General features: G+C 37.3%; 3 protein-coding genes and 1 long non-coding RNA gene across 4 annotated transcripts; all 4 read right to left on the bottom strand.

Moving 5' to 3' along the window:
* Nucleotides 1-493: 493 nt before the first annotated feature.
* LOC126265940 (uncharacterized) lies at nucleotides 494-5,266 on the bottom strand. Its single transcript, XM_049968873.1, has one exon. The coding sequence runs from the start codon at nucleotides 4,737-4,739 to the stop codon at nucleotides 612-614; it is 4,128 nt and encodes a 1,375-aa protein (XP_049824830.1). The 5' UTR covers nucleotides 4,740-5,266; the 3' UTR covers nucleotides 494-611.
* A 3,837-nt stretch (nucleotides 5,267-9,103) lies between these two features.
* Nucleotides 9,104-9,897, bottom strand: LOC126265855 (uncharacterized). Its single transcript, XR_007548310.1, has 3 exons — nucleotides 9,742-9,897; nucleotides 9,413-9,528; nucleotides 9,104-9,361 (listed from the first exon to the last, which is right to left on the bottom strand). It is a non-coding gene; the product is annotated as an uncharacterized LOC126265855 (long non-coding RNA).
* Nucleotides 9,898-10,184: 287 nt separating this feature from the next.
* LOC109597613 (fatty acid synthase-like) lies at nucleotides 10,185-18,970 on the bottom strand. The gene is made up of 22 exons (XM_049968899.1): nucleotides 18,793-18,970; nucleotides 18,145-18,267; nucleotides 17,915-18,085; nucleotides 17,662-17,863; nucleotides 17,406-17,609; nucleotides 16,926-17,349; nucleotides 16,735-16,876; nucleotides 15,985-16,683; nucleotides 15,639-15,936; nucleotides 15,001-15,588; nucleotides 14,685-14,945; nucleotides 14,237-14,633; nucleotides 13,883-14,180; nucleotides 13,516-13,829; nucleotides 13,332-13,462; nucleotides 13,122-13,278; nucleotides 12,903-13,068; nucleotides 12,213-12,849; nucleotides 11,548-12,158; nucleotides 11,023-11,492; nucleotides 10,710-10,970; nucleotides 10,185-10,659 (listed from the first exon to the last, which is right to left on the bottom strand). The coding sequence occupies exons 2-22, from the start codon at nucleotides 18,248-18,250 to the stop codon at nucleotides 10,243-10,245; spliced, it is 6,954 nt and encodes a 2,317-aa protein (XP_049824856.1). The 5' UTR covers nucleotides 18,251-18,267; nucleotides 18,793-18,970; the 3' UTR covers nucleotides 10,185-10,242.
* Nucleotides 18,971-19,383: 413 nt separating this feature from the next.
* LOC109597612 (fatty acid synthase-like) lies at nucleotides 19,384-27,602 on the bottom strand. Its single transcript, XM_020013354.2, has 22 exons — nucleotides 27,169-27,602; nucleotides 26,908-27,111; nucleotides 26,438-26,861; nucleotides 26,252-26,390; nucleotides 25,986-26,199; nucleotides 25,742-25,933; nucleotides 25,441-25,697; nucleotides 24,646-25,104; nucleotides 24,238-24,595; nucleotides 23,934-24,188; nucleotides 23,717-23,883; nucleotides 23,429-23,664; nucleotides 23,083-23,377; nucleotides 22,587-23,034; nucleotides 22,379-22,535; nucleotides 22,018-22,328; nucleotides 21,477-21,968; nucleotides 21,024-21,429; nucleotides 20,768-20,972; nucleotides 20,567-20,717; nucleotides 19,940-20,516; nucleotides 19,384-19,885 (listed from the first exon to the last, which is right to left on the bottom strand). Exons 1-22 carry the CDS (start codon nucleotides 27,600-27,602, stop codon nucleotides 19,451-19,453), a joined length of 6,816 nt encoding a protein of 2,271 aa, XP_019868913.2. The 3' UTR covers nucleotides 19,384-19,450.
* Nucleotides 27,603-27,651: the final 49 nt, after the last annotated feature.

The raw sequence follows: 27,651 nt of genomic DNA, 5'->3' as shown, positions 1-27,651 counted from the left end.
AACAAAAAAAAGGTTTGGTGATTAATTTATTTTTTCAACATTTTTAAAGACGAAGCAAAGAACACAGTGCCAACGTAAAGGTCAAGTTTTTACCAGTAATAAGGAAGGAAGTGAGAGCAATGTCAACATAAAAATAATTCATTTGATTTTGCAAATCATAATTTCTTTGTGACATTCACTCACATTAAATTAATAAAAACAAAATTGGACATCATTAAAATCAATGTTGCAAATTTTTTATTAACATAATGTTTTGTCTAATTGTAATTGTAATTAATATTCAAATATTCAGAAAAGCTGTGTTAAACATTAGTAGAATATTCTTATTGAATGTAAATTTTAATTCAACAAAGTAATTTTGATTAAAATGTTTTATTTTAATATTCCTTCATTATAATTTGACCCCTGAAGTTAGAAAACCAATGAAACACTTATTTGTATTGCAACAAAGTTGCTGAGAGGTTTTTCTAGAAATACATAAATTAAAGCAACATTAAAACTGTGTAATTACTTTATTATCATCAATAAAAATCAGAGTGTATTTATGTGTTTCATAGTATTGAATTTATATTAAATTTATAATAAATATTGTTAAAAATTATGAAAAAATTTTATAATTTATTATCACACAAGAAATTAATTAGATCATCTTCATGACATTTTTCTAATGCTTCCATTAAAGGTGTTCTTCCACTATGGTTAGCTTCTTCGATCATCTTCCTTACTTCGTTGCCACATTGAGACATTAACTTCGATGCAATTTCCATTTTAACTTCAGATTCGCAATTATTTTGGAGCAAATAATGCATAATATTGTTACCATTATTACCTTTGTTGAGAATATTTGCACCACTTTCAATAAACAGTCCAATTGCTTCATCCACTATGTCGCAATTATTTAACAACTCCATTAGAGGTGTTCTTCCTAATTGGTTCCTATCGTTAATTAATTTTTGAATTTCATCACCAAAACGTGACATTAATGTCTTCGAAATTGTCACTTTATTTTCATACATGATTCTATTTTTACTGATGTAATGCCATATGTTGTTTCCACTATTATCTTTACTGAAAATGTTCGCCCCTTTTTCAATTAGGAAGTCAATAAATACGATACTTTGATCACAAGACATTGCTGCTTCCATTAGAGGAGTTCGTCCTTCTTGATTGGCTTCCTTAATCAAGTTCCTTTCGTCAACAAAATATGATATTAACCTCTCTGTAATTTGCACTTTCCTTTCATCAGTTATGCGTATATTTTTACATAAATAATGACACGTGTTGCTTCCAATTTTGTCTTTAGCAAATATGTCTGCGCCTTTTTTAATTAAAAAATCAGTAAATGTCATATTTTCATCGTAAGACATTAATGCGTTCATCAATGGTGTTATTCCTTCATGATTGGCTTCATTGATCACTTTTTGAAGTTTATCACCAAAACGTGATATCAGTCTTTCCCCAATTTGTACTTTGCTTTCATCAAATATATGTCTATTAATACCTAAATAATGCCATACGTTGTTTCCTTTTGTATCTTTATTGAACACGTTTTGTCCATTTTCTATTAAGAAATTAATAAATATATTTTCATTACAATACGTTAAAGCTTCCATTAACGGTGTCCTTCCTTCCTGATTAACTTCATCAATCAGGTTTTGTCCATCACCAGCAAAACGTTGTATTACAGTCTCACCAATTTGTAATTTATTTTCATCATGCATGACACTATTTTGACTTAAGTAGTGCCATAAACTGTTTCCATTTTTGTCTTTAATATGTATGTTTACACCATTTTTAATTAGGAAATCGATAAATCTGATATTGTTCTTGGACGTCTTCAGTGCTTCCATTAAAGGTGTTTCTCCTTCTTGATTGGCATCGTTAATGATATTTTGGGCATCATTTCCAAAACGTGATAACAACAAAGATGCAATTTGTAGTCTATTATCATTAAAAGCATATGTATGTTTACTCAAATAATGCCAAACGTTGTTGCCATTATTATCTTTATTTAAAATATTTACCCTCTTTTCAATTAAGAATTCAATAAATTTTTTATTTAATTCGCAAGAGATTAATGCTGTCAATAGAGGTGTTCTGCCTTCTTGATTACTTACGTCAATTATATTAATCACTTTATCGCCACAACGTAACATTAATGTCGCAACTTTGCTTTTATTTTCGTCACTTATGTAACTTCCACTTAAATAATGCCACATGTTTGTTCCATTATTATCTGTAATAAGAATATCAGCTCCATTTTCAATTAAGAAAATAGTAAATTGGAAGTTTTTATTGACTGACTCCAAAGATCTCATTAGGGGTGTTTTTCCTTCTTCATTGCGGTCATTAATCTTACTTCGTACTTCATCACCAAATCTTGATATTAATCTTTCAGCAATTTGCACTTTATTTTCATCATTAGTGTATCCATATGCACTCAAATAATGCCATAAGTTGTTACCCCTTTTATCTTTACTTAAAATGTTTGCCCCACTTTTAATTAGGAAGTCAATAAAAGCCATATTTACATCACCACCTTTTAAGGCTTTCATTAGTGGTGTTCGGCCTTTTTGATTGGCTCCATTAACCACGTGATGTATTTCATCTCCAAAATGCACCATTAATGACTTTGCAATCTCTATTTTTTTTTCATCCGGTATGTTCTTGTTTTTACTTAAATAGTGCCACGTGTTGTTACCATTTCCATCTACATCAATACTGGTTTCCCCATTTTCAATTAAAAAATTAATAAAATTGATGTTGTGAATGTAATTGTCTAAAGCCTCCATTAAGACCGTTTTTCCTTCTTGATCAACATAACCAATCATTCTTCGCACTTCATCATCAATTATTTCCCTCGATAGCATCACTTTTCTTCGATCATCTATGAATCTATTTTTGCTTAAATAATGGAAAATGTTGCCCCCATTTGCGTCCAGATTGGAAATACTCGCCCCTTTATAAATTAAGAAATTAACAAGTGAGGCGTTTCCACGTTTAGAAGTCAGAGCCATTTTTAAAGGAGTTACTCCCCTTCCATTCCCTTTGTTGATCCAACAACGAACACCATCACCAAAACTTGATATCAACAACTTCGCATTTTGTACCGTACGCACGTTATACAAACTCAAATAATGCCACACGTTATTGCCATTTTTATCCTTCACGAAGGGTGTCGCCCCATTTTTGATTAAGAAGTCAATGAACGTGGTGCTTCCTTGGAAAGAGGCCAGCGCTTCCATCAGCGGCGTGTTCCCCGCATGATTCTCTTCATCAATTATGCTTGGGGTTTCACCAAAACGTAAATTCTTCGATACTTCTATTTTTTTATTGTCGTTCATGAACATATTTTGACTCAAGTAATGCCAAATGTTGTTCCCCCTCTTATCTCTGACCGATATATTTGCTCCGTTTTCAATTAAGAAATTAACAACCCGGATATTGCCCTGACAATTTAATATTGCTTCCATGATCGGTGTCCTTCCTTCGTGGTCAGCTTCGTTGATCATGTTCCTCAAATCATCCCGCGAGGAAAACCTCGAAGCAATCTCTATTACGTTCCTACTCTCAATATCATTTTTAGACAAGTAATGCCACAGGTTTTGACCATTGCGAGACTTCTCAATCACATTGGCATCATTTTGTAGTAAGACGTCGATGAACTCGGAATCTTCGCACCTCATCAGGGCCATCATTAGAGGAGTCTCGCCCAGACGATTTTTAGAGTTAACATAGTTTGGAGTGTCTGTATTAAGTATGAGCTGTGGCACGTGTTTCAGCAAACGATTATAGCAAAACATAAACACCATCTCGTGCAACAAGGTGTTCTCTCCTGGTTCAAAAACGTCTTTTGCTCCCCTGTTAATTAACTCTTCAATTAGTTGGGCATGGCTTGGGGACTTAATGTTTTTTATCACCGTGGATAATATTGTGGAATTGTTCATACCTGCGGGGTACTTTTTGTTTATTAGAAAGAGTTTTTTGTCCAGTAACAATTTAATCATTTCCTTACTACCATTCATTGCACATATAGTTACTAAGGACTGATTTAAGAACAACTTGGTTTCTGTTAAGTTGCCTTCGAAATTGGGATCAGTAATAATGTTGTCGAAGCTACCAGTCTCTTGAAGACACCTAAATATGTTGGGGTAATCAAATGTGGCACTAGCAAAAATCAATTCCTTTGCTTTATTGAGTGCATCAGGTGATAGGTTGGGTAAAATGGCGTATAACAAGTCCAAAATGTCGAATGAACGTGTCACCAGGGCATAGTCACAAGGATCGTAATCCCATTTATCACCCTTCACTTCTATTTCAACGGTTTGCATTTTGGATATTATCAGTTTTATTATATCTACCTTGAAAAATTCTTTAACAACATTCATTTGTAATTTATTTGGTTCTTTGAAGCTGATTTGATCATGTCTTCGTCCATAACCGGCGGCAATATGTAGGGTGGTCCTCTTAAACTTGTCTGCTTTCTGCAGCACACCCTTCAGTGACACTTCATCCTGAGAGTTATCCAAGATGTTTCTAACTTGTTTCAAATTATTGTTCAAAAGGGCTGACGGTAAATCCAAGTCTTTACAAACATTTAAATCAAAGAAGTGTCTGCATTTGGTCAAGTCGGGATTTTCGTATAACAAGTCGTAAATTTCTTTCCCTAATTTTTTTTTATTGGCCAAATATTGTGCGGCCAAAAATTCGGCATAAGTTCGATGCACAAATAGGGGCATGTTATCGTAGAAGCCGCTTATGATGAAATCTTTCTTGTTGTCACTTACAAACTCGTTGAAGAACTCGTCTAAGTCATCCTCATCGATTTGGACGATATCCTCCAGTAGTTCCGGACTGAATAAAAGTTTACAAGTTGCTCAATGAGACGTATCCTTAACTTGCCGTGGTGGCGTAGATGTTTGTCTAAAAATTTCACGTACAAGAACAGGAGGTTCATATTTTCTTCTTCTTCCGTGTACTGCTCAATGTTATCAAATATATCGACGAAATGCTTTATCTGTAACGGAATACCCATTAGGGAGCCGTCAATTTTACCATTGAGTGAGCTTAGAGCTTCTTTAATTTGCACGTCGTCCGCTTCAGGATACGCCCTCCGCATAAAGTCGAACTGATCCACCGCCCTAAAGGTGTTCAACGAAAACCAAGAACAAGCGAACCTCTCAATCAAAGGCTGCAACTTGTGAGTACGAGTGACCACCACTCGTATTTCAAGCTCCAATAACAGCTCAATAACTTCCAAATCCAATTTCGATTCGTCATACCCATCCAACAACACCACGATCCCATTGCCTCTTCTGTATTTGTCGAAAATGCACCAACGAACAAATTCTAGCGTCTCAGGATCGTCACTCCTCCCCGAAAACTCTCTGCACAAGTACTTCATCATTTCGTCACCGCTCTTTATGTTGCTCAGCTCCTTATCATGCACCCCCAAATTCAAATAAACTGGAATGTTCTTATTTCTTATTATATTTCTTTCTAAGTTTGCCATAAAAGCTGTTTTACCAATCCCCGCATCACCTGATATGACGTTTATCAAGCCGAGGTTGGTCAGAATGTCTTCTTCAAAAACCACGGTTTTTTTCTCGTAACGACTTAATTCGGATATCGATTGATTGTGTGCGTACACCGCATACCCATTTTTTATTTTGTAAAGGCAACAGTACTTTTCTTTGACGTCTGCCATTTTATTTTTGGTCTCCCACATTGAATAAGGTGAATAAAGTAGCTTCACTCCTTTGTAACGTGTCTGATCAGAGAGATATGTCTCAATATCCATGTTGGTGTCATTATCATGGACGACAAAGATGAATGACGTTTCCAAAATATTAAGACTGTATATATTTATAGTTAAAGTTCTCCCCACATAATAATCCAATTGTTCAGTAGTCAGATTAATATTGCACGAATTGTTCATCAATTTAAAGAATATATTTGGACTGATTGTTTTTAGTGATTCACAACTGCCTCCTAACATTTCTTTTAAGTTGAATTCTACATTCTTAATTACAATTTTCCTGTCTGCCAAATACTCATCTTTAAGTGCTTCATCTTCTACACTAGCCAAATTATGAAATATTTTCATAGCCTTTGTTTCTGTAGGTAATGGTTCAGTCCCAACTAATATTAAGGGTCCATTTGAGTCAGTTAGAAAATTCTTCATCACATAATCAACTTGATTTTTATAATTTTGATTATAACGTATAATTAATGGGGACTCCTCTATTTGCCAAGGTAAAAACATTAAATCTTCATAAGTTAAAAAATGTTCCTTCTTCTTTTTTACAACTAGCTGATTAATTTTGTCCATATTGAGAACTTTCTTCAATATGTTCTCGTGTAATTCATCGAAGGGATTTTGGAAATGGTCTCCATTTAAACTAAAATATTTTTGAAGAAAAGTATTCATGACGTGCAACGCCAAATTTTTGAACTGCACGTCGATTTGAACAATTTTAAATTGCTTAAGGATCTTAAACTCCACATGTGAGAACATTGTGGATGGAATGTTGTATTTGATTTCAGTTGTTGGCTTTAATATGCATTCTGTGAGGATGCTCAGGAATTCGTCCCTCTTAAATGAGTCAGTTCGACTAATTACAGCTTTTATAAAATATTTGGATATGTTATCAATTGCATGACTAACAATGGTTTTATCTAAGTCAGCATACAATAAATTGTCATTTTGTTCCATGCTCATTTGGTTTAGGAACACGTAGAAGTTTTTGTAAAAGGGTTCAGTTTTGTTTTTAAACTGATACACCTTCCCATTCCCTGTATTAAACTTTATAAGATTTTGGTCTGTTACTTCAACAAGTTGTTTTTCAATTGAAATAATCGATATATCTGTGTAACCGACCGTTTTGGCGTTTGTAAACAATATTACCTTTATTTCGATGTCTTGATATTTGTTTTTCTTAAGCTCGTCGTAAGCTTTCAAATGTTTTTTAAAATTGAAAGCAAGATTTTGACCATCTAATTTATGTTTAATTTGCCAGCAAGTTAAAGAACGTGTGTTGTTTAAGAAAACTTCGTCAATCACCAAATCATCCAAATTTTCATGATTTTTAGCATTAAACACAATTTGAAAGTTCTTGATGTTTACATCTTTGCTGCACACTATTCCACAGTGAGCCAATCCCAACTTTTCATAATCGAGGCCTAAGTTAATGTGCTAAAAATGATGAACAACATTTAATCTATAAAAAAATTTGACCAAGAAAATCTGAATCTTTATTTATATTAAATTATTAAACAAAAATACTCACATGGTCGCTTTGTGGACCATCTAATAGTTCCAGTGGAGCCACATTTTCCGACTGGCTTGACTGAAACTAAAAGTTCAATTTATTACCTTGTGTAATTTAAAATTTTGTTTATTACTTTTACCTCCATAACTCCAGAAGTACTTTTTCACCTAAACTTCACCAGTTTGTACTGCACAAATAAGTAAGCATCTTATCTTGCTTTTGCATCATTATCGCTATGTAAATATTAATTAATAATATGAATAATTTCTACGCTACTGTGACATAGAAAATGGGACTAGAAAAAGAGGAGAAGCCCCCAGAATCTACACCACTGTAATAATATGGAAAATGTTGAAGAAAGAAATGAAGGAAATCTGAGTAACTTTGTTTTCTACAGTTTCTCCTCAAATTTATAATTCAAAAATTGTTTTTTACTAATGTTTCAGTGACCTTTGGTACAATAGTGTTTAAATTTGGTATATATTATCCTAAAATATGTATTTACCATATAATGTAATAAATTTTTCCCCTCTTTTCTTCTCCCTATTTTCTTAGTCACTGAATATTTTTTAAAACTATTAAACTCTTCTTATTTTTATACAATTTAGAAGAAAAAAAGTACTCTTGGTTAATTTTAATATTAGTTTTAATGTATGAAAAAAATTAAATGTGAATTTATACCGAAGGTATAGTAAAAGGGTCTCGGTCAGCTATCAATCAATATTATCCGTCTGTTTGTGACTTTTGTTACACTATTAATTAACGTTAATTCTAATCAATAAATATTTCGTTAAGTGTTCAGTGACACTAAATTATTTACATCTAATGTAAACTAAACTGTTTAAATTCAATAATTATTCAAATTGAATTATAAAATTAAATTTTAATTTTTAATATAATAAAAAGCCTGTTTCTCATTATTTATTAATAATTTTTGAGATTTATTAATATATTCTACAAATTTTTTAAAGTTATTTAGTTTTGACTACTTTTATTTGAGACTGAATTATAAAATAAATTTTTCTTTTTTAATACAATAAAAAAAAATCTGTCTCATTTTTTATTAATAATTTTTGACATTTATTAATTTTTTTCCTATTTTTTAATGTTATTTAGTTTCGATCACTTTTAACTTGAATTTGCGACTTAATTATAAAATAAAATTTTAGTTTTTAATACAATAAAAAAATCTGTCTCATTTTTTATTAATAATTTTTGACATTTATTAATTTTTTTCCAATTTTTTAATGTTATTTAGTTTTGTTCACTTTTAACTTGAATTTGCGACTTAATTATAAAATAAAATTTTAGTTTTTAATATAATTAAAAGTCTATTTCCCTTTTTTATATTATTAATTATTGGGATTTATTAATATTTTTATTAATTTTGTAGTGTTATTTAGTTTTTAATATAATAAAAAGTCTGTTTCTCATTTTTTATTAATAATTTTTGAGATTTATTAAGTTTTTTCTAATTTTTTAAAGTTATTTAGTTTTGACCACTTTTAACTTGAATTTGCAACTTAATTATAAACTAAAATTTTAGTTTTTAATATAATTAAAAGACTATTTAGTTTTAATTACTTTTAATTTGAATTTGAGACTGAATTATAAAATGTAAAAGCCTGATTCTCATTTTTTATTAATAATTTTTGAGATTTTTTAAAGATTTTTATTTTTGACTACTTTTAATTTAAATTTGAGTCTGAATTATAAAATAAAATTTGTTTTTTTTTATTTATTTTTATTTTTATTTATTGATTTTTTAAAGCTATTCAGCTTTGACTTCTTTCAAGATAAATTTGGGACTGAAAAAAATAAAAAAAAATTCTAAAAAAATATGTTGATTATATTTTCATTTATGATACATTCTGTAAAATCTCCCCCTAAGATATTTGATTCAAAACCTTCACTCTATGATGAAATTTCTTAATTTAATACATCTTTCCCAGATTCCACAATATATATCGTACATATATATCTATTAATAAATTTTGTGTTGATCGTTTAATAAAAAAGAAAATAGCAGACTTACTTTATCGTCGCCATTTAATAAATTCACCCCTGTCATGCTGACCATGAATTTAGCACTAAAAGTCAAATACATTATATTTTGAAGGTTTAACATTAATAAATCTTACCCTTATATTTCAAAAGCTGAATATTTTTATAAAAAGTATACACCACATTCCACATTCAAATTACTGATGTTTATCAGAACTACACTATGTGGAATATATAAATGACTGTTTTAAAACTGTAAAGTACTATATATCAATGAATAATATATTTTTCAGATAACAGGAATCAAAAAATCAGCAAATATATGTAATGATAATATGCCCAATCTGTCAATCAAGTCAATTCAAGGAAAGCTAATTTGATAATAATAATTTATTTAAAATTTTATTTTAGATACGTTGTTAAGGAGCAAATATTATTATATTACTATAATTACTCGTCATCTTACCCCAAACGTATAAGAAGGTGGTTCCGGATAAGTTGTTGGATCATCTTCTACACTACATACCCCAATTCTTAAGCTCGTCGTAAGCTTTCAAATGCTTTTTAAAGTTGAATGCAAAATTCTGAGCATCCAATTTAAGTTTAATTTGCCAACTGGTTAAAAAACGTGTATTATTAAACAACGCATTTAAATGATTAATAATTACTTATCAGCGTTATCTTAGTCATATGACTACATATATATTTATAAACAATATTTTGTTATGTATGTATGTATTTATGTACCATTACATAAAAAAACTTATTATATTCTTTATTTTTTTGTTACATTAGATAGATTATATTTTTGTCGAAGCTTTTGGATATTTTGGAAACAAATATGCATAATAAAATACATCTACAATCAGTCGATAAGGTAAATAAATAAAATTTGTTGAGGATTTTTACATTTAATTAAAAAAATTAGAATACATTTCTAAATGCTCAACCTCATATATAATATGAATTAAATACTTGTCTCTGAACGAACTTTAACAAATTCATTAACCTTCACAATACTTTCCTTAACGAAAGTCTGAGTTATGTTAACCAAATCGTTAATTAATTTGGCCACATCAGCATGCGACAAAATGGAAACGTGATCAGCTTCGAACACGTGCACGTCAACAGTCTGGCCAACCATCTCCGAAAGACCATAATCTTCCGACAGTCCTACGACGCTTTGCACCGTCGGCCTCAGCAAAATAACTTTCGATTTCAACGGCAGCTTTTTGAGGGAGTACGTGTTCACCGCATGGATCCTCTTAAACGAGCTTTCCGTCAGACTTTTTATGTGTTCGCAGGAGTAACGAGACTGAAGACCCACGACCTGTTCCATCACGGATATTCTCTCCTCCATAGACGCACAAGACGCCAATATCGCCTAAAATTATCACTCTTAGTCATTGTTATAATTTAGTTTAATTTACAGACCTTATTCTTCTCCGCTACTTCGGTACTGGTAGCCTGCGACAGGAAATGCACCATAAGTGAAGTCTCCCAGTTGGTGGCCGAGTTGGTGTTGATCATGCCGGACAAAATCCTCAAGTTATTCGGGGAACCGTCGATGCAGATCACCGTCCCTCCATAGCCAGCCTCTTCCAGCAGACTCACAGCCTCCAAAGCCACCGGTACCCCGAACGAATGGGCGACGATCGTGAAATGTTGTTGCTTGGTCAAACAATCCAACACGTACTAGAAACATACCTCGTCACACCTCGTTTATGGCCTAAATCCTTATACTTACCGGTACAGTTTTTTCTGCCATCTCCCTAACTGTATCGCCATGACCATCAGGGCAGTACTGCACGGCCAACACGTGAGCATCCAAGTTCATCGCCAGCGACGCCATCATGTCGGCAACTCCCTCGATGCCAGGATAAAACACCACCTTGGGTGCTGCCTCGTTGTCCCTCACTTTGGAGGTCATCTTCAGCAAAGGTACATTGACGGTTTGTTCGTCGCCGATAATTTTAAACAGCTCAGTGAAGAAGTTGACCTCTATCTTTTCGGCCGTGGGTTCCGGGGCCTCGCTTTGGGACCTCTCGTCCTGGATTTCTTGCAGCCTGCTCAGCGTCATGCTCCTAATGTCCTGGGCCGTGAGGAAGACGTCGAACTCCCTCTCCAGTGTCTGCTTGATCTCCACCGCAGTCATCGAGTCCATTCCCAGCTCGGCTAAGGAGGCGTGGTAGCTCACGGCCTTCATGTCCTTGATTCCTGCAAATCAACAACAGGTTAGCTAAGAATAAATGCAGGGAATTGATTGAGTTACCCAAAATGTAGGCAACTGCGTCGATAATGTTGTCGGCTCCTCCAGCACCAGCCCGCTTCTCCGCCACAACCATGCTGGAAACTATCGGCTCGGGACAACGCAGCAGTTTGTCCATGACTTGGAGGCAACTTGAAATTCTTTGCTGTAGGGTACCACCAATTTCTATTTCGGTGTTCTCCTCCTGCATATCCGCCACCAGTCCTACTTCACCTATGGCACCCCATTGAATGGCCAAAGCTGGCAATCCTTCACTTTTTCTTTTTTCGCAAATTCGTTCCATAACGGAGTTGGAATGGCCATAGTTTGTTTGACCTGCATTTCCTCTGCCACAAGATACGGAAGAAAACACGACGAAATCTTTCAACTTAGGGCAAAGCCTTCTGGAAATTTCATCCAAGTACTTCGTCGCCAAAGCTTTCGGCCTGTATGAATCCCTGAAGGTATCACTGGTTTGGTTCTCAAGAATTGAGTCCTTAAGCACCACCGCTAGGTTAAAAATAGCTTCCACCGGACCAAGTTCGTTAGCTGTCTTCAGCAACTCCTCACAACCTTCTTTTGTGGTGATGTCTGCAGTTGATATCATAACATCAGTACCATATGACTTCCAAATACTAAAAACATCTCCGTTAATTGGTCTATTATAAGTGTTTTATGGCGGAACTTACTTTATTCTGAGATTTTGATATCCAGTCCTCAGCCCACTTCTGGAGTTCAACACAATTTTTCTGGCACCTCTGATGACCAACCAATCAGCCAACTCCAGTCCAAATCCACCCAAACCACCAGCTATGATGTAAGAATTATCCGGGTTACAGAAGTACCTGGGTACAGCCTTGTACAAAGCAACACGAGGCACGACAACCATCTCCTTCTCTTCCTTCCGTAATTGAATCAAAACCTTACCAATATGCTTGCCGGTGGTCATGTACCTAAAGGCCTTTTCAGCTTCGTCGTCTTTAAAAACGGTCTTGGGCAAAGGCCTAACGGCCCCGCATTTAATAAATCCATTTAAACAGTGGCTCAATTGTTTTTTGAGCATTGGACTTCCACCCAACAACCCATCCAACATGACACCGTGGAAGCTTTGCTCCTTTTCCAAATTCAGCAAGTTTATCCTACTGTCGTTGGCCAAGTCGAATTTGCCTATTTCCATGAACCTACCACCGTATGCCAGACATCTAATGGAGGCTTGGAGTTTATCGTCGGAAAGAGAATTGAGCACCACGTCGACTCCGTAGCCTTCAGTTTGTTCCATTATGAGCTGTTCGAAGGACGTGTCTCTGGAGTTACCAATATTTTTGTCTGAAATCCAAATCCAGTCAATTGCTGCCACCTAGTTGGAGGTTGTACCGTACCTGTTAGTTGGGGGAACCTTTTTTTAATAAAATTCCTCTTCTCTTCAGTGCTCACAGTTGTGAACACTTGACAACCTACGTGCAAGGCTAATTGGATGGCGGCCAAACCGACACCTCCAGTACCTGAGTGGATCAGCACTTTGTCTCCCTTTTTGATTGTGGTTCTCTGATACAAAAAGTAAGACGTACTTTAATGGTTTTCAGGAGGTTAGTACTTACAGAAAATAAGGCGTACACTACTGTCAAATAGACAACAGGAATAGTGGCGGCGTCTGCCATACTCCATTCTTCAGGCACTTCAAACAACAAGTATGAGTCTGCTATGCTAACGGAGGAGAAACCACCAAACAACAGAAGACCTCCAACTCGTTTCCCACTAAAACATGAACAATTTTATTGGTTTTATCAGTGGTGGAGGTAAAAACAAACCTTGTCAATCTTCCAGCAAACTCAAAGCCAATAACATTGTCCTGAGCAGGCCGGTACTGGGTGATAACATCCGCTGAAATCTTATTGGTAGCAGTCATGACGTCCCTGAAGTTCAAGGCGGTGTAATAAGTCTAAAAGTTACATCACATCAGTAAACTCCAACAAAAACCGACGTTTACCGTACATGGATCAAAGTACTTTCAGGTGCAATCTCAGACTTGGAATGCAACGGACCCTCAAACCACGTGAGACTGGACAAATCGCCTTTAACCGCCACGTTGAGGTACTTGTGCTCGGTCAGTACTTGGGCGTTGTCTTCCAAAGCTAAATGTCGGTACGTGCCCCAGGTACCGTTTTTGTAGACGTTCACAGCCATGTTCTTCTTTAGCTGGTGGTAGTAGAAGGGGTTGAACTGGTCGAACTCGGGCACTTCCTCGGTGGTGAAGACGCAACGTACGGTACCACTTCCTGGTTCTCTGCGTATGCAATTTACCAAACCTACAAAAGAACAATGTTAGTTTTATGAATTAAGGGTGGTGGTGGTGTTATACCAAGGATTCCACTTTGGGGTTCGTTAAGGGCGTGGACAATAACGTTTCCTCCTTGACCAATGGATTTCTGCAATTTTGACACCCAATTGCACTGTTGATTTTGGTTTTGGACGTCTACAGCTACTGCTCTTTGATAATCGACGGTCTTTCTTAAAAGAAGAACTAGTTCCTTGTTGGTTTTGTGGGCAGTCAATATTTCTAGCTCAAAGTTGTCCAATCTCTTTATGGGTGTGTCTAGATTTTCTCTAGAAATGATGAATCCATTTGGTTTGATACTGTTGAAGACTCGTTGCACCAACTAAAACAATAAATAAAGTACATAGATTAACACTAGGAGAAGGCTGTATGACCTACATCTTTTCTAGAAAGGCCTTTATTGATTACAACAACGGAACACTCGGAGTATTGTTCCAGTTTACCAGATTCCACAGTTACATTTTCCAATTCAAGTGGAGTCTTGGACAAAACTGTGACTTCAGCTTGAATTACAGGTTGGTCTCCCAGCACCTGATGAATTATGGGTCCCAAAGGTTGGTCATCAATGTTTTCTTCGTCTCTAACTTCCACAACTTTCACTTTATACTCCATGTTGTTTTCTAACAAGATCTGCATGTTGACCCTTGCCGAACATTCAAGAGACAGTTCAGCTTCGTTGGGGACAAATATGTACTTTTCCAAAACTGGTTCGCCGAGTGGTTTTCTTCTAATTATGGAAGATGCACCTAAACCTTCTACTTGAACACCGCCACATCTGAAAATTAATGACTTTTTATTGTTGATCATCAAATTAACATAATATTACTTTATAACTCCAGATTCAGGACAAATGAAAGCCTTCAGTTCAGATTCTTCTTCAGTACCATTTTCATTAATGATTTCAAAGTGCTTTTTAGGGTTGATGATGATTCTTCTGATACCGGTAGGCACATACAGTAGCCTAGAATCTAGTTCTAGAATTTTAACTTGCAAAAGATTGTCCAGGAATGCCACCCAGTTATTAGACCACTTCACTTTGGCCTTGTTCAACTTTCCATTGACCTCCAACAAACCTCTGAAGAGACCACTGCAAAAAAATAGTCTAAGGCAAGTTCTTAATTGATTGAACCACAAAATAGTACCTATAGTTGTACCCTCTAAGTCTTAACTCTTTGTAAATGTCCTTGGTCTTCAAGGGCAAGGAGGCGTTGTCTTCAATATCAGACTGATGCACCTTCATCTGTTTCTCCCTGCCAGATTTATATCTAATCCTTCCAGTCACAACAGCCTGGTCACCTTCGATGATCTCGAAGTTTCCGGTGTTCCTCTGCACCATCACGATCATCTCCAAGTTACCTTCCTTGACGCAATTCACTGCTCGATGGAACTTGCAATTTTCGAACACTATTTCGTATTGCCTCAGGTCGAACCCCTCAGTGGAACAGTAGGTGTCCCAGACCAACTTCAGATAACCAGTTGCCGGGAACAAGTTTCTTCCGTCGATCACGTGTCCGTGGGCAAAATTCCAGTTTCCGTTCTTGTCGAAGTTGAGCTCGTACTTTTTGGCGCCCACTTTCAGGAACTGCAGCTCTCTGAACGACACCGTTTCCCACGTGTAGGTGTGGTTCCACTTAATCTTTGGGGAAATGAAGGGGGTACCACGACTGACGGGGAACGATATTTCTGGGTAAAGTTTAGAAATTGTTAATTGGTGTCCATGCTCGAACAGGCTGTAATTAAATTTACTTAGACAGTTATTTACTTGGTTTTACTTTTTTACCTCCCCAAGTTGGACAAGAAACCGATTAGGTAACTGTCGTCGATGCTGTTGATGAAGATGTTGATTCTGTGTTGATTCTCAGGATCAATCAAGGAGTTATTCAAGCAGCCATGCCCAATTTCATAAACGACACTCTCGATGTCTATTTGGGCCAAGAAATCCTTCAAATTAGTCACGTTGGTCAAAGAGTTTATGAAGAAATCTGCAGATGCCAAAGAGTTCCTTCCGAAAATGTGCAGGTCGGACAAAGGTTTTGGATTTTTAAGGATTTTACTCAGGTCCTGGACTAAATTGGGCTCTAAAATGGAACGATTAAACAAAATTCATAAAGCAGAAGAAGTCTTACTTAATAAAGACACATTATCAGCTTGAGAAGCTTGGTCCACTTTCTCCACGTACTTAGCAACGGAACATGCTGCCAAAACAACCTCTTCCAAGGTAAGGCTGTTGTCAAAGTAAGCACATATCAGTTCCCCCAAAGAATATCCAATAATTCCTTCCGGATTTAATTTGATGTTCTTAAGAATTGCGACTATTCCAAGTTTTACGACGATGCTTCCAAAGATGTTTTCAAACACTGAATTCCTTTCAGCTGAGATTATGTCATCGATGTTGATGTTAAGAGGTTGCACAATGTTTTGAACCTTTTGAATCGTCTCTTTGAAATTCGCAACCTTCAAAAATTGCTGAGCAACCGTCTTCCAGTTATCCTCGTAGCCTCCAAAAACTAGATACAAGGGCTTCGGGTTTCCAATGTGCTTTACTGACCTAACGAACTCCTTCTCGTTAGAAATAATGGTAAATCCACGATACGATAAATTCGGAATTTCATTTTTAAAAAGTTCGTGCAGAAGTCCAATGTACTCCACATCCAAAGTAGTTTTGACTTCGTCCAAGAAACTTTCAACACCTTCCTTAGTCCTTGAACCAATGCAAACTAAACGAGGTAAGTCTTCACTTGTCAGTGATTTGTTGGCGTTGGTTTTGGGGTTCCATTTTATCAAAATGTGGCTGTTGGAACCACCGAATCCAAAATTGCTGATTCCTGAAACAACTCAACGTCAGTTTTGTAATAATCTAAGGTTAAATTCATCACCTATTAGCCCTCTATCGTCTTGAAATGGAGTCAGCTCAGTAACCACCTTCATCCTCCCTTCCACGATCCCAGGAATGTCTTCCCTGGGGGCAGTGAAGTTGATGTTCGGAGGAATCAAGCCAGATTCCGTTGCGATGATGCACTAAAAATTGAAGTCAATAGAGCTCGTAATGGTTGTAACGATTAAGTACCTTAATGACGGAGCAGACTCCTGACGACGGTTCCGTGTGGCCGATGTTGGACTTCACCGAACCGATGAGCAAAGGGGTGGTCCTGTTTTCGGTGCACACTTCATCAATACCATTGGCCTCTTCGGGGTCACCCACTTTCGTACCGGTACCGTGAGCTTCAAAGTAACTCAAAGTTGACGGATCAACTTGGCACTCCTTGTAGAACTCCTCTAGGAGGGTTTTCTGACCAATTTTTGAGGGGTAGGTGATGCCCTGCTCTTTGTAACCATCACTGTTGATTTTCGAGTGAATTAAGGTGGCGTACATTCTTTTGGCGTTCTTAGTTTTTTGTAAGAAGAGGGACGTGACCGCCTCAGATCTGGCATACCCGTCGCCGCACTGGTCGAAGACTTTACACTTACCGTCTTTGCTCAACACTCCAAGTCTGGAACAAAATTTAGTGAATAAATGATTGTTGGAGTTTTGGAAGTGGGGTACTACCTGGCGAACTGGAGATTAGTGTAAGGGTGCAAGGACACCATGCTGCCGCAAATTATGGCGTTGTCAATCCGTCCCTCCCGCATGTGTTGATAGGCGGTGTCGATGGCCATTGCTGAGCTGCTGCAGGCCGTATCCATTATCATTGACGGCCCAATCAGCTTCAAGTAGTAGCTGATTCTGTTGGAGATCATGGACCTCATGCAGCTGAAACAGGGTGTTGTAGGCTACGTAAATTGAAGCTGAATTAGGCACTAACCCAGTCACTGCGGAACCACTTTCGACTCGTATTTGGTACCACAGGTTCTCCGATTCGGAATTGCACGTGCCCACGTAAACGCCGGTTCTAGTACCCTCCAACTCTTTGGGGTTGACACCGGCGTCGCAGATGGCTTCGATGGCTCTCTCCAGAGACAACCTCACCAGGACGCACATGTACTTGGCTTGGTTGCCGCTGATGCCTGCAATTTACTCAGTCAGTAAAGCTTCAGGTTTAAGTTAAGGTGGTGTACCAAAGAAGCCCGAGTCGAACTTGTCGATGGCGGTGGTGGCGCCCACACGTTTGGGTATCTCCGGGTTGTGCATGCCCCACCTGATGTCGTCTTGGATCATGTCGATTTTGTTGAAGAGTTTCTCCTTGAACTCCTCCACGTTGGCGGCGTTTGGGAAGCAGCCCGAGATACCTTTATTAAATAAACAGTTACACCATTATTGGGTTTAAGCTTCGGGGCTTAAAACTGACCTGTTATGCACACTTCTTCACCTGGGGGTGGATGGGACAAGAACTTCCCGTATTTGAGGAAGTTCTCCTCCTCATAATTCACGTAACTTTCTTCGCGAGAAGACATTTTAACTCACTTAAGACCTACAAACACGATTAATGAAAAAATGGTGGTTACATTGGTATTTAAACACTGTGCATTAATTAATTTTTGTTACATTGTTGTAAAATTGTTTTAGAACAAAAGCCACGTTAAAAAATTAATCTCCATGTTATGAATATTTGATCTGTGAGTTACACGTGTAAATCCGAAAATCTTTTTGATTATTAATTACGATGATTTTAATTTAAAATGTGCAACAATTAATCTGTTTAACTTTAATTTCATTGACTGTTAATTTTGCTCACATTTTTACCCACCATAAATTACAATAAAAGGCATTGTGCTTAAAAATTAATATTTATGTTTACATGGTATTCCATTAACAAATATCTTGAGTCGTTGAACTTATATTATCTCAAACTAAGTTTTAAATTTTATTAGAAGTAGCTCAAAAATTTTTTTGGTGAATTTCTCTGATCTGTTATTATTTATTTATTTTTTTTTGTGATTTTTAGACATTTTAATGATTTTTTGTGTTTGTTTAACAAAAAAATATTGGTACTTACCTCCAAAATAAAACCAATCACCCTATTAACACCAAAAAATGAACCAAATCACCAAAATATCGAGTCACATAGAAAACCTTCCGGCACCTAAAGTACTAAAATGGTCTTTAAATGGGCGGCTTCTAAACATGCTTGCTTATATAGCCTAAAATGCATTAATTGTATTTAAATTTTTTTCTTACTAGCGAGACTAAGGTCAAAGATTGAAAACACACTATTTCGTATTTGAATATTCAATTGATTTTTTAAAGGAAGTGAGAGTTTTAAAAGTGATACCAGAAACTTAATCCACTGACCCTGGTATAGTAACACATAAAAAAAATGTTCCTTTTTAAATATTCATTTAAAATGCATTTCCTCACTTAAATTTTTGTGATTTGACCACCATAGTTTGCATGAGCCTCATGTTTTTTCGTTGTTTTTGTAATTTGAAAGTGAAATCTCCATCTTTATTGTTTGGAACATTAAAATTTAATTATTTACTTTGAATTATTTACAACTCCTTAATGAAATTTGTTCTGAATGAATTTTAAATAAATATTTTGACTAATAAAACCAAACATTATTATTAATATTAATTTATTTCTCAGCATAAATATTACACAACAAATATCTCATTCTATTTTTATCATAGTTTGTACATAAATCATTTTATAAACTAAATTCTTCTATCTTGTATTTGTACTTTTAGTGCACTTGGTTCAATTATGGCTGGCTTATTGAAGTCCTGTTCTTCATTAACCTCGACCTCCCTTCCATGAATAAGCCTGTTGATTTCTTCAGCCATTTCCTTGTTCTCCAAAATGGTCACGTGGTTGCCATCGAATACTTTCACCTCAACAACTTGCCCAAGAGTCTCGTTCAACTTGTAGTCATCCCTGATGACGTGCATGCTGTTCAGCTTCGGCTTAAAAAGAGTCGTTGGTGTCTTAATACTGTTGTAAGTCGGCTTGTAGGTTAAGAGCCCTTTAATCCTCTTATAAGTGCCAACAGCCACAGCCCGTTGGTGATCAGCAATGTCAGGTTTGGAACCGACGATTTCCTGGCCCTTTTTGATTTTGTCTTCGAAGCTGGTGCACCTAAATATCGCCTCCTAAACATAAAATTCCTCATAAATGTATTCGTGTATTTGTGTGATCGTACCCACCTTATTTTTGGCTATAACTTCGAAGGGTACGTAGGAGGACATCAAGTGTAAGACGTAGCTGGTCTCAAACAATTCGGAGGAGCTGACGTTCAACATTGTTGACACTTCCATCTGTTGTGCGGGTGACCCATCGATACTAATTAATCTACCTCCATACCCTTCTCGTTCCAACGAACTGACCACCTCCAAAGCCATGACGGTTCCAAACGAATGGCCGATAAAGAAGAACGGCTCATTTTTATCCAGTTGCTCCTTGACAACCCTCAATAAGTTCCCAGCCATTAATTCTAAAGAGTCCTCCTGATCTGCGTTACAGTACTGCAGGGCAACGACTTCAGCCTCCAAATTTTGGGACAGGGATTTTAAAATAGACGGAAGCCCATCTATCCCAGGAAATAGTATAACCTTTTTGGCACCATCAGTGTTTTCCAACTTGGATTTCAATTTTACGAATCTTAGGTGGCTTTGCTTTTCTTCTGATATGCACCTGATGAACATGTCCATTCCAATGATGGCTTTATCCTTTTTCAAAAATGTTTCTTCTTGTTCCTCTCGTTCAGACTGCATCTCTTGTAACCTACAATTGAATTTAAACATACAGTTTTGGTTTGGGTTTATTTTATTTACTTGGCAAAAGTCATCCCCCTTATGTCTTGTGCAGTTAAGAAGATGTCGAACTCCCTTTCCAATGTTTGCTTGATTTCAACCGCAGTCATGCTGTCCATCCCCATTTCAGCCAGTGAAGAGTGGAGACTCACAGATTTAAGGTCTCTGAAACCTTTGAGACGAACTTGAGGTGCCTAGTGAGGATATATTATTGGGTACTACCTAAAATGTTGGCCACAGCATCCACGGCATTGTTTGCAAAGCCAGCACCACTTCTTTTTTCGGCAACAACCATGCTGCCCACAACTGGAGAGTTTTGCCTTAGAAATAGATCCAACACCTTTAAACAACTCGAAATTTTCTGTTGCAAGGTTCCTCCAATCTCCATTTCGAATTGTTCCTCTTGTAGCTCAGCAACTAAGCCGACCTTAAACAAACCCACCTTGATTATTTCTAAAATAATGGTTTTGTAACTTACTTCTCCAATGGCTCCCCACTGTATGGCCAAAGCTGGATAACCTTCACTATGACGTTTTTCGCAAATCCTTTCCATAACGGAGTTGGCCATGCCATAGTTGGTCTGTCCAGAGTTTCCTCTTCCGCACGACACCGAAGAGAAGACCACAAAGTCTTTCAAACCTCGGCACAACTCCCTAGAGACTTCATCCAAGTGGATCGTAGCAAGAGCTTTCGGAGCAAATGACTCTCTAAACATGTCTTGGTTTTGGTTCTCCAATAGGGCATCCTTTAAAACGACCGCCAAGTTGAATATGCCCTCCACTGTGCCCAAAGCTGCAGCTTCCTTTAGCAACTGTAGGCAACCTTCCCTTTTAGTTACGTCTGCCGTTGATACGTGTATTAAGGCTCCATACGATTTCCAGATTCTGAAACGTTAGTTTGTAACCTAAAAGTTGATGTAATGTGTCTTTACCTTATTCTGGAAGATTGATATCCAGTTTTGATGCCAGTTCTTGAAGTCAAAATTAGCTTTCTTGCTCCTCTGAGCACCAACCAGTCGGCTAGTTCCAAACCGAAACCTCCCAGCCCACCCAAAATTATGTAACTTTTGTCTTGGTCACAAGTGTACCTTGGTAAACCCTTAAATTTAACAATCCCAGGCAAGGAACATTTATCCTTCTCTTCATTCCTGACTTTGATAAGAACCTTGCCGATGTGTTTTCCTGTAGCCATAAATCTGAAAGCTTTTTCTACTTCATCTTGCCTAAACACCCTTCTGGTTAAAGGTACAACAGCTCCCATTTTAATTCCTTCTTCAATGTATCTTGTTATATTTATTTTAATAATTGGACTTTCCGCAAATAGTTGGTCCAACATGACTCCATGAAAGGACGCCTCTTTTTGGAACAGCTGCAGCTTTAGTAGACTGTCGTTGGCCAAATCGTATTTGCCTATCTCCAAGAATCTGCAACTCGCAAATGTTATGTAAAAGTTACCTTTAAAGTATAACTTACCTTCCTCCCTTGGCCAAACATCTTACAGAGGCTTGAAGCTTCTCTTCAGCGAGTGAGTTTAAAATTATATCAACACCACGACCTTTAGTTTCGTTCATGATCAATTGTTCAAAGGAAACGTCTCTGGAATTACCAATGTGATGATCCTTCAATTGAGGAAACCGTTTCTTGAGGAACTGCCTCTTTTCCACCGTTCCAACAGTGGTGTACACTTGACAGCCAAAATGAAGGGCATATTGAATGGCGGCTTGACCAATGCCTCCACTACCAGAATGGATTAGGATTACGTCCCCTTTTTTCATGTGAGCCCTCTGTAGACAAAAATTAATCATGGAACTAAACAGTACGAAGTACAACTTACAGTGACCAAACCGTAGATTACGGTACCGTACACAACTGGAATTGTAGCAGCGTCCTCCAACGTCCAGTGGTCCGGAACGTCCCACAGCAAGTGCTTGTCAGCTGATATAAGAGTTGCCAAGGCTCCGTGCACCACCATCCCCATTTTACGGTTACCCCTAAACAATTAATTTTATGTTCATTTCATATAATTCAGTTAAATTACTCACCAGTTGTCACGTCCGGAGAACTCAAACCCTTGCACGCACTCCTGCTCCGTTCTGTTCTGCGTTATGACGTCCACGTTGATCCTTCCCGAGGCCGTCATTATGTCCCGGAAGTTGAGGGCCACATAATACACATGCAACAAAAGATTTTCGGGCTTCATTGTAGTCGTAGCTTGCAACGGTCCCTCGATCCACCTCAAGCTTGACAGGTCACCTCTGGTGGTGACGTTCACGTAGCAGTGTTCAGCTTCAACTTCGGAAGCTGAGTCCAGAAGCAGATGGCGGTACGTGCCCCACTTGCCGTTCTTGTACACGTTCACCGCCATGTTCTTTTCCAACTGTTGGAGGTACAAGGGGTGTTTTACGTTGAATTGGGGCAAATCCTGGTCTATCAGGAAGAAGGTCTTGACGTTAAGACCTCCGGGTTCACGGCGCAAACAATTAACCAAACCTTAAAAAGGGGCATTTAATATAACATTGTGTAGTTGTTGCTTCTTACCCAAAATTCCACTTAGGGGGTGACCTTGAGTGTAAGCTATGACATGTTCATCATTATTGATTGCACGTTTCATTGACTCCAGCCAAGAAAATTGAAACCTTTCGTCTGATACATCCACCAATAAGTGTTCTTTAACTAAGCACTTCTTTCTTAGCAACAACAAAATTTCAGTTTCAGTTTTGTGTACAGTAAATATTGTGAAGGTTGGATCAGCAGCTGATGTATCCACATCCGGAAGTTCCCTGGTAAGTATAAAACCATTTTCTTTTAACGCCAGAAGGATTTGGTGATGAATCTACAATGGATTAAAACTATTTTAACAAAAATGAAGATAGTGATAACTCACATGACTTCTTTTTAGTATGTTACTTCCAACAATCAAGTGGCAGTCACTTTCAGAAGACAAGTTTCTATCTTCCACTTGTATATTTTCTAATTCAAAGTCGTTCCTTGTACTAAGAACTGTAACATTAGGCTGAATTAAGGGTTGATCACCTAAGGCTTTAAGAATGTATGGAGACAACAAGTTTGTTTTTCCAATATTAGTATCATCCACCAACTCCACGACCTTCACTTTAATGGCTGAAAACATTTTTATTATAATACAATCATCATCACCAGACGATAGAGTTACTCCAAAAGTTTTCCAAAACAACTTGCATGTTAATCCTAATGGAGTCTTCGGTTTTTAACTCAGCAACATTTGGAACAAAAACGTACTTCTCCAACACAGGTTCTCCTAGAGGTTTTCTCAAAGCTATGGAGGAGGCTAACAAGCCTTTAATTTCAACGGCACCAGCTCTAAAAGCTCCAAGCTGCACCAAAACATCTGACTAACCCAAAAAACTTACCTAACAATGTTCATGTCCTTGTAAACATAAACTGGGACATCAGGAGCTTCGCCTAAAGTTTTACAAACGTCAATATGTTTCCTGGCATCGATCCTTAGCTGTTTTATGCCAGTAGGGACGTAAAGAAGTCTCGTGTCAGTCTGGAGTATGTGCATTTGCAACATATTATCCATAAATGTGATCCAATTGCCAGTCCACTTGATCAAACCTCTTGTTGCTTGGGCGTTGCACCATTCTATTGACCTGAACTGGCCCCTGTAAATAAATAATTTAGAAGAAGGCGACAGTGTCAACAAGTGTCTACTTGTAATTGTAGCCTCGCAGTCTTAGTTCTTTGTAAACATCCTTTTTGGACATTGGAAGATTGTTTTCATTTGTAACTCCAACAGGCAGAGGTAGATCCAAATCTTCAAACTCGTTTATGGAGATCGTTACTCTTCCTTTTACCACAGACTGGTCACCTTCGATCACTTCAAAATTACCGGAGACTCGCTGTATCATTACTGTGAGTTCAGTGGACTGTTCTTTGGAAAGGGCTGTAGCCCTCAGGAACTTGCAGTTGTCGAAGGTCACCTTGGTGTCCGATATTATGACGCCGTTAACGTAGGATAAAGTCTCCCAGACCAGTTGTAAATATCCTGCTGCCGGGAAAAGGTTGCGACCTAAAATGGAGTCGTCAAGTAACCACGTGGAGGCAAAACCGATTTATTACCATCGATAACGTGTCCTCTGATAAAAGACCAACCGTCATCTTTATAAGATATCTTTACATTCTTCTCACCATTTTTGAGCCCCACTTCACTGGTGTACTTACTGACGAACCAGTCCCTCCTCCAGTCCCACTTGATGCTGGGTGAAATCATTGGTGTTCCTCTTGATACTGGATATTTGACTTCTGGATAAAGGTTGTGAATTGTTAAATTGCACCCAAGGATGTATAGTTGTCCCAGAGCATGTAATAGGGTTGTAAATGTAAAAGTTTGCCCTTGAAGAAGACTTACTGATACCCCTTTCAGGTCTAGCCCAGTTTCTAGATCTAGAAGTACGTCTTGCTTGTCCACCTTATCCAAAACCAAAGGACTTAGAATGTTTTCGTAAAGGTTGTTGGCGAAATTTTTTGGTTTACCCTTTGGTTTTATTATGTTGTTCAATTCTTTTAATAAATTGGCCTCTAGAAGGAAAATTAAAGGTCCCAGTAGGTTAGTACTGCTAAATTTTTTTTAGTACTCACTATTTTTTAAAAACAAGGCCCTATTAACAGCCAAAATCTCAAACTCAATACATTTATAAGAACCTTTGGATGTACTCAAAGTATTTATGAAATTATTGACCAGGTTATCTCTTCCTCCAATTACCATTGAATTATTTGACACATGTGCTGTAACATAAACTCCTTCAGGAAGCTTTGAGGTGAAATTAAAGATTAGAGGATAATTTCAACAAATACTTATAATTACTACCTGTTTTATTGGCAAATTAATCATATAGTATGCCATTTTTTCTTTACTTGCTCCATTTTTCCCAATGACATACCCACACAAGACAGTTTCCTCCAAAGTCAAGATGTTGGAGTAGTAGGCAGCCAATAGATGTCCATAAGAAATAGCCATACAATTTGATGATTTTACGTCAACAGATTTGAGAATATCTATAATTGCTATGCCTACACAAATACTACCTAATATCTTATCTTGAGGAGAAGACTTAGCTTCAGTGATTATGTCCATGATGTTAACGTTAAATGACGTCAAAATGTTTTGGACTCTAAAAAATTGAGTGTAACTTAATAGAAACTAATGTTTTAGTACCTTTGTAAGGAAGACTCAAAAGGTGGATATCCAACCAAAACATCAGCTACAATCTTCCATGTTGTGAAAAAGGTACCAAAGCATAAATTTAGGTTGGGTGCTTGTCCCAAGTAACGATCAAAGTTTTCTTCAGATTTCCCATTTTTATACAAAATTGAATAGCCTCTATATAAATGACAACTAATATTCTTACTAAAATTAAAACCAAGTCAACCTTTGATCTAAATAAGTCTTTAATTCTGACCTGAATAACTGATGAAGCAGTCTGATGTATTCGGTGTCACAGTTGTTGGTTCTTACGTCTTCTATAAATGTTTTCATAGCTTTTTCTGTACGACCACTTAACAATACAAGCCTTGGATAATCATCCTTTGGTTGCCCTCCATTTATCTTTTCCTTCTCGTTCCTTTTTAATAGTATATGAGCGTTGCCTCCTCCAAAACCAAAGCTGTTTACACCTAATACATTAAATTGATTTTAAAATTAACTTTAATAGTAATTAAATTATACCTAGAAGACCCTCTTCATCAATTGGAGTTTTATCCACCACAACCTTCAATCTTCCCTCCTCCAAAGCTTTAATTCCCTGTCTAGGTGTCTTGAAATGTAAGTTTGGAGGCATGAAGCCAGCCTCCATTCCAATAATGCACTAAAACAAATTTAATTTGCAAGGTATTAACATTTCTACAATTTTACCTTGGTTATTGAACAAAGCCCCGACGATGGTTCACTGTGTCCAATGTTGGACTTCACTGATCCAATCCATAAAGGAGTCTGACGATTTTTTGTTAAAATTTCATCAATGGCATAAACTTCTTCAGGATCACCCACTTTGGTGCCCGTTCCGTGAGCTTCAACGTAACTTAGTCGGGCTGGATCAATTTTGCATTCGTCATAGAATTCTTGAAACAGTGCCATTTGTGCCTTTCCTGATGGGTATGTTATACCTTGTTCTTTGTAGCCATCACAATTAGTTTTGGCGTGTACCAGGGTGCTGTAGATCCTTCTAGCATCTTTGGCTTTTTCCAAGATGATGGCGCAAATAGCTTCAGACCTGGCATACCCATTACCAGCTGCGTCGAAGCATTTGCAAGCCCCATCGTTGCTCAATACTCCTAGTCTAAAGAAGTAAATGAGTACCAAGGAGTGTTTAAACAAAGTCTTACCTGGCAAATTGTAACGAGACAAATGGATGAAGGCAAATGTTGGCCCCTCCAATTATTGCTTTGTCGCATTTACCCAGACGTATTGCACTGACTGCGTTTTCTAAAGCGTACAAAGAGCTGCTGCAAGCTGTGTCCGTAACATAGGATGGACCATCCAGTTTTAAGAAATAGCTCACCCTGTTAGCTATCATTGACCTAGCCACACTACCAACAAATTACTTCAATCATAGACCCAATACAACAACTTCTCTAGTAAATTACCCGGTGAACGCATTCGAGTTCTCTCCAACCTTTTCGGTGAACCAAGTCTTCTCGGACTCAGAAAAGCAAACCCCAACAAAGACGCCAGTTCTCGTTCCCACCAGCTCGTCGGGGTGGATACCAGCATCGAACACAGCTTCGACAGCCACCTCCAAGAACAGCCGGACCATCGGGTCCATGCTGTGGCCCTGGGCGTGCGAGATGCCAAAGAAGGCCGAGTCGAACTTCTCCAGGTTGTACACCATGCCGGTTCGTTGCGGTATCTCCGGATGGTTCGGCTCCCATCTTCTGCTGTCTTTGGACACCATGTCCACTTTATTGAACAGGTTATTTTTGAAGTGGTGGACGTTGTAAGAATCTGGATAACGACCGGATAGGCCTGATATAACTATGTCTTCTCCAAATACAGAGGACGATTTGTTTGTTCCCGACATGGTTGAAGCTGGAACTGAATGTAATAATTTTTTGCTCCACATCTAAGGT

The sequence above is a fragment of the Aethina tumida genome, chromosome 6 (assembly GCF_024364675.1).
Source record: "Aethina tumida isolate Nest 87 chromosome 6, icAetTumi1.1, whole genome shotgun sequence".
Classification (NCBI taxonomy): domain Eukaryota; kingdom Metazoa; phylum Arthropoda; class Insecta; order Coleoptera; family Nitidulidae; genus Aethina; species Aethina tumida.
Note: the sequence above shows the minus strand (reverse complement) of the source record. Positions and strands in the feature narration are given on the sequence as shown.

Excerpts from the sequence above, each read along its gene's own strand:
- LOC109597612 (XM_020013354.2), bottom strand. The coding sequence starts at position 27,602 with ATGTCGGGAACAAACAAATCGTCCTCTGTATTTGGAGAAGACATAGTT. Across the intron at positions 26,862-26,907 it reads GTCTCGTTACAATTTGCCAG|ACTAGGAGTATTGAGCAACG; the intron begins GTAAGACTTTGT and ends TTACTTCTTTAG. Across the intron at positions 23,378-23,428 it reads ACATACTAAAAAGAAGTCAT|ATTCATCACCAAATCCTTCT; the intron begins GTGAGTTATCAC and ends AATCCATTGTAG.
- LOC126265940 (XM_049968873.1), bottom strand. The coding sequence starts at position 4,739 with ATGCCCCTATTTGTGCATCGAACTTATGCCGAATTTTTGGCCGCACAA.
- LOC109597613 (XM_049968899.1), bottom strand. The coding sequence starts at position 18,250 with ATGTCTTCTCGCGAAGAAAGTTACGTGAATTATGAGGAGGAGAACTTC. Across the intron at positions 17,610-17,661 it reads AGTGGTTCCGCAGTGACTGG|CTGCATGAGGTCCATGATCT; the intron begins GTTAGTGCCTAA and ends ACCCTGTTTCAG. Across the intron at positions 15,589-15,638 it reads TTCTTGTCCAACTTGGGGAG|CCTGTTCGAGCATGGACACC; the intron begins GTAAAAAAGTAA and ends ATTTAATTACAG.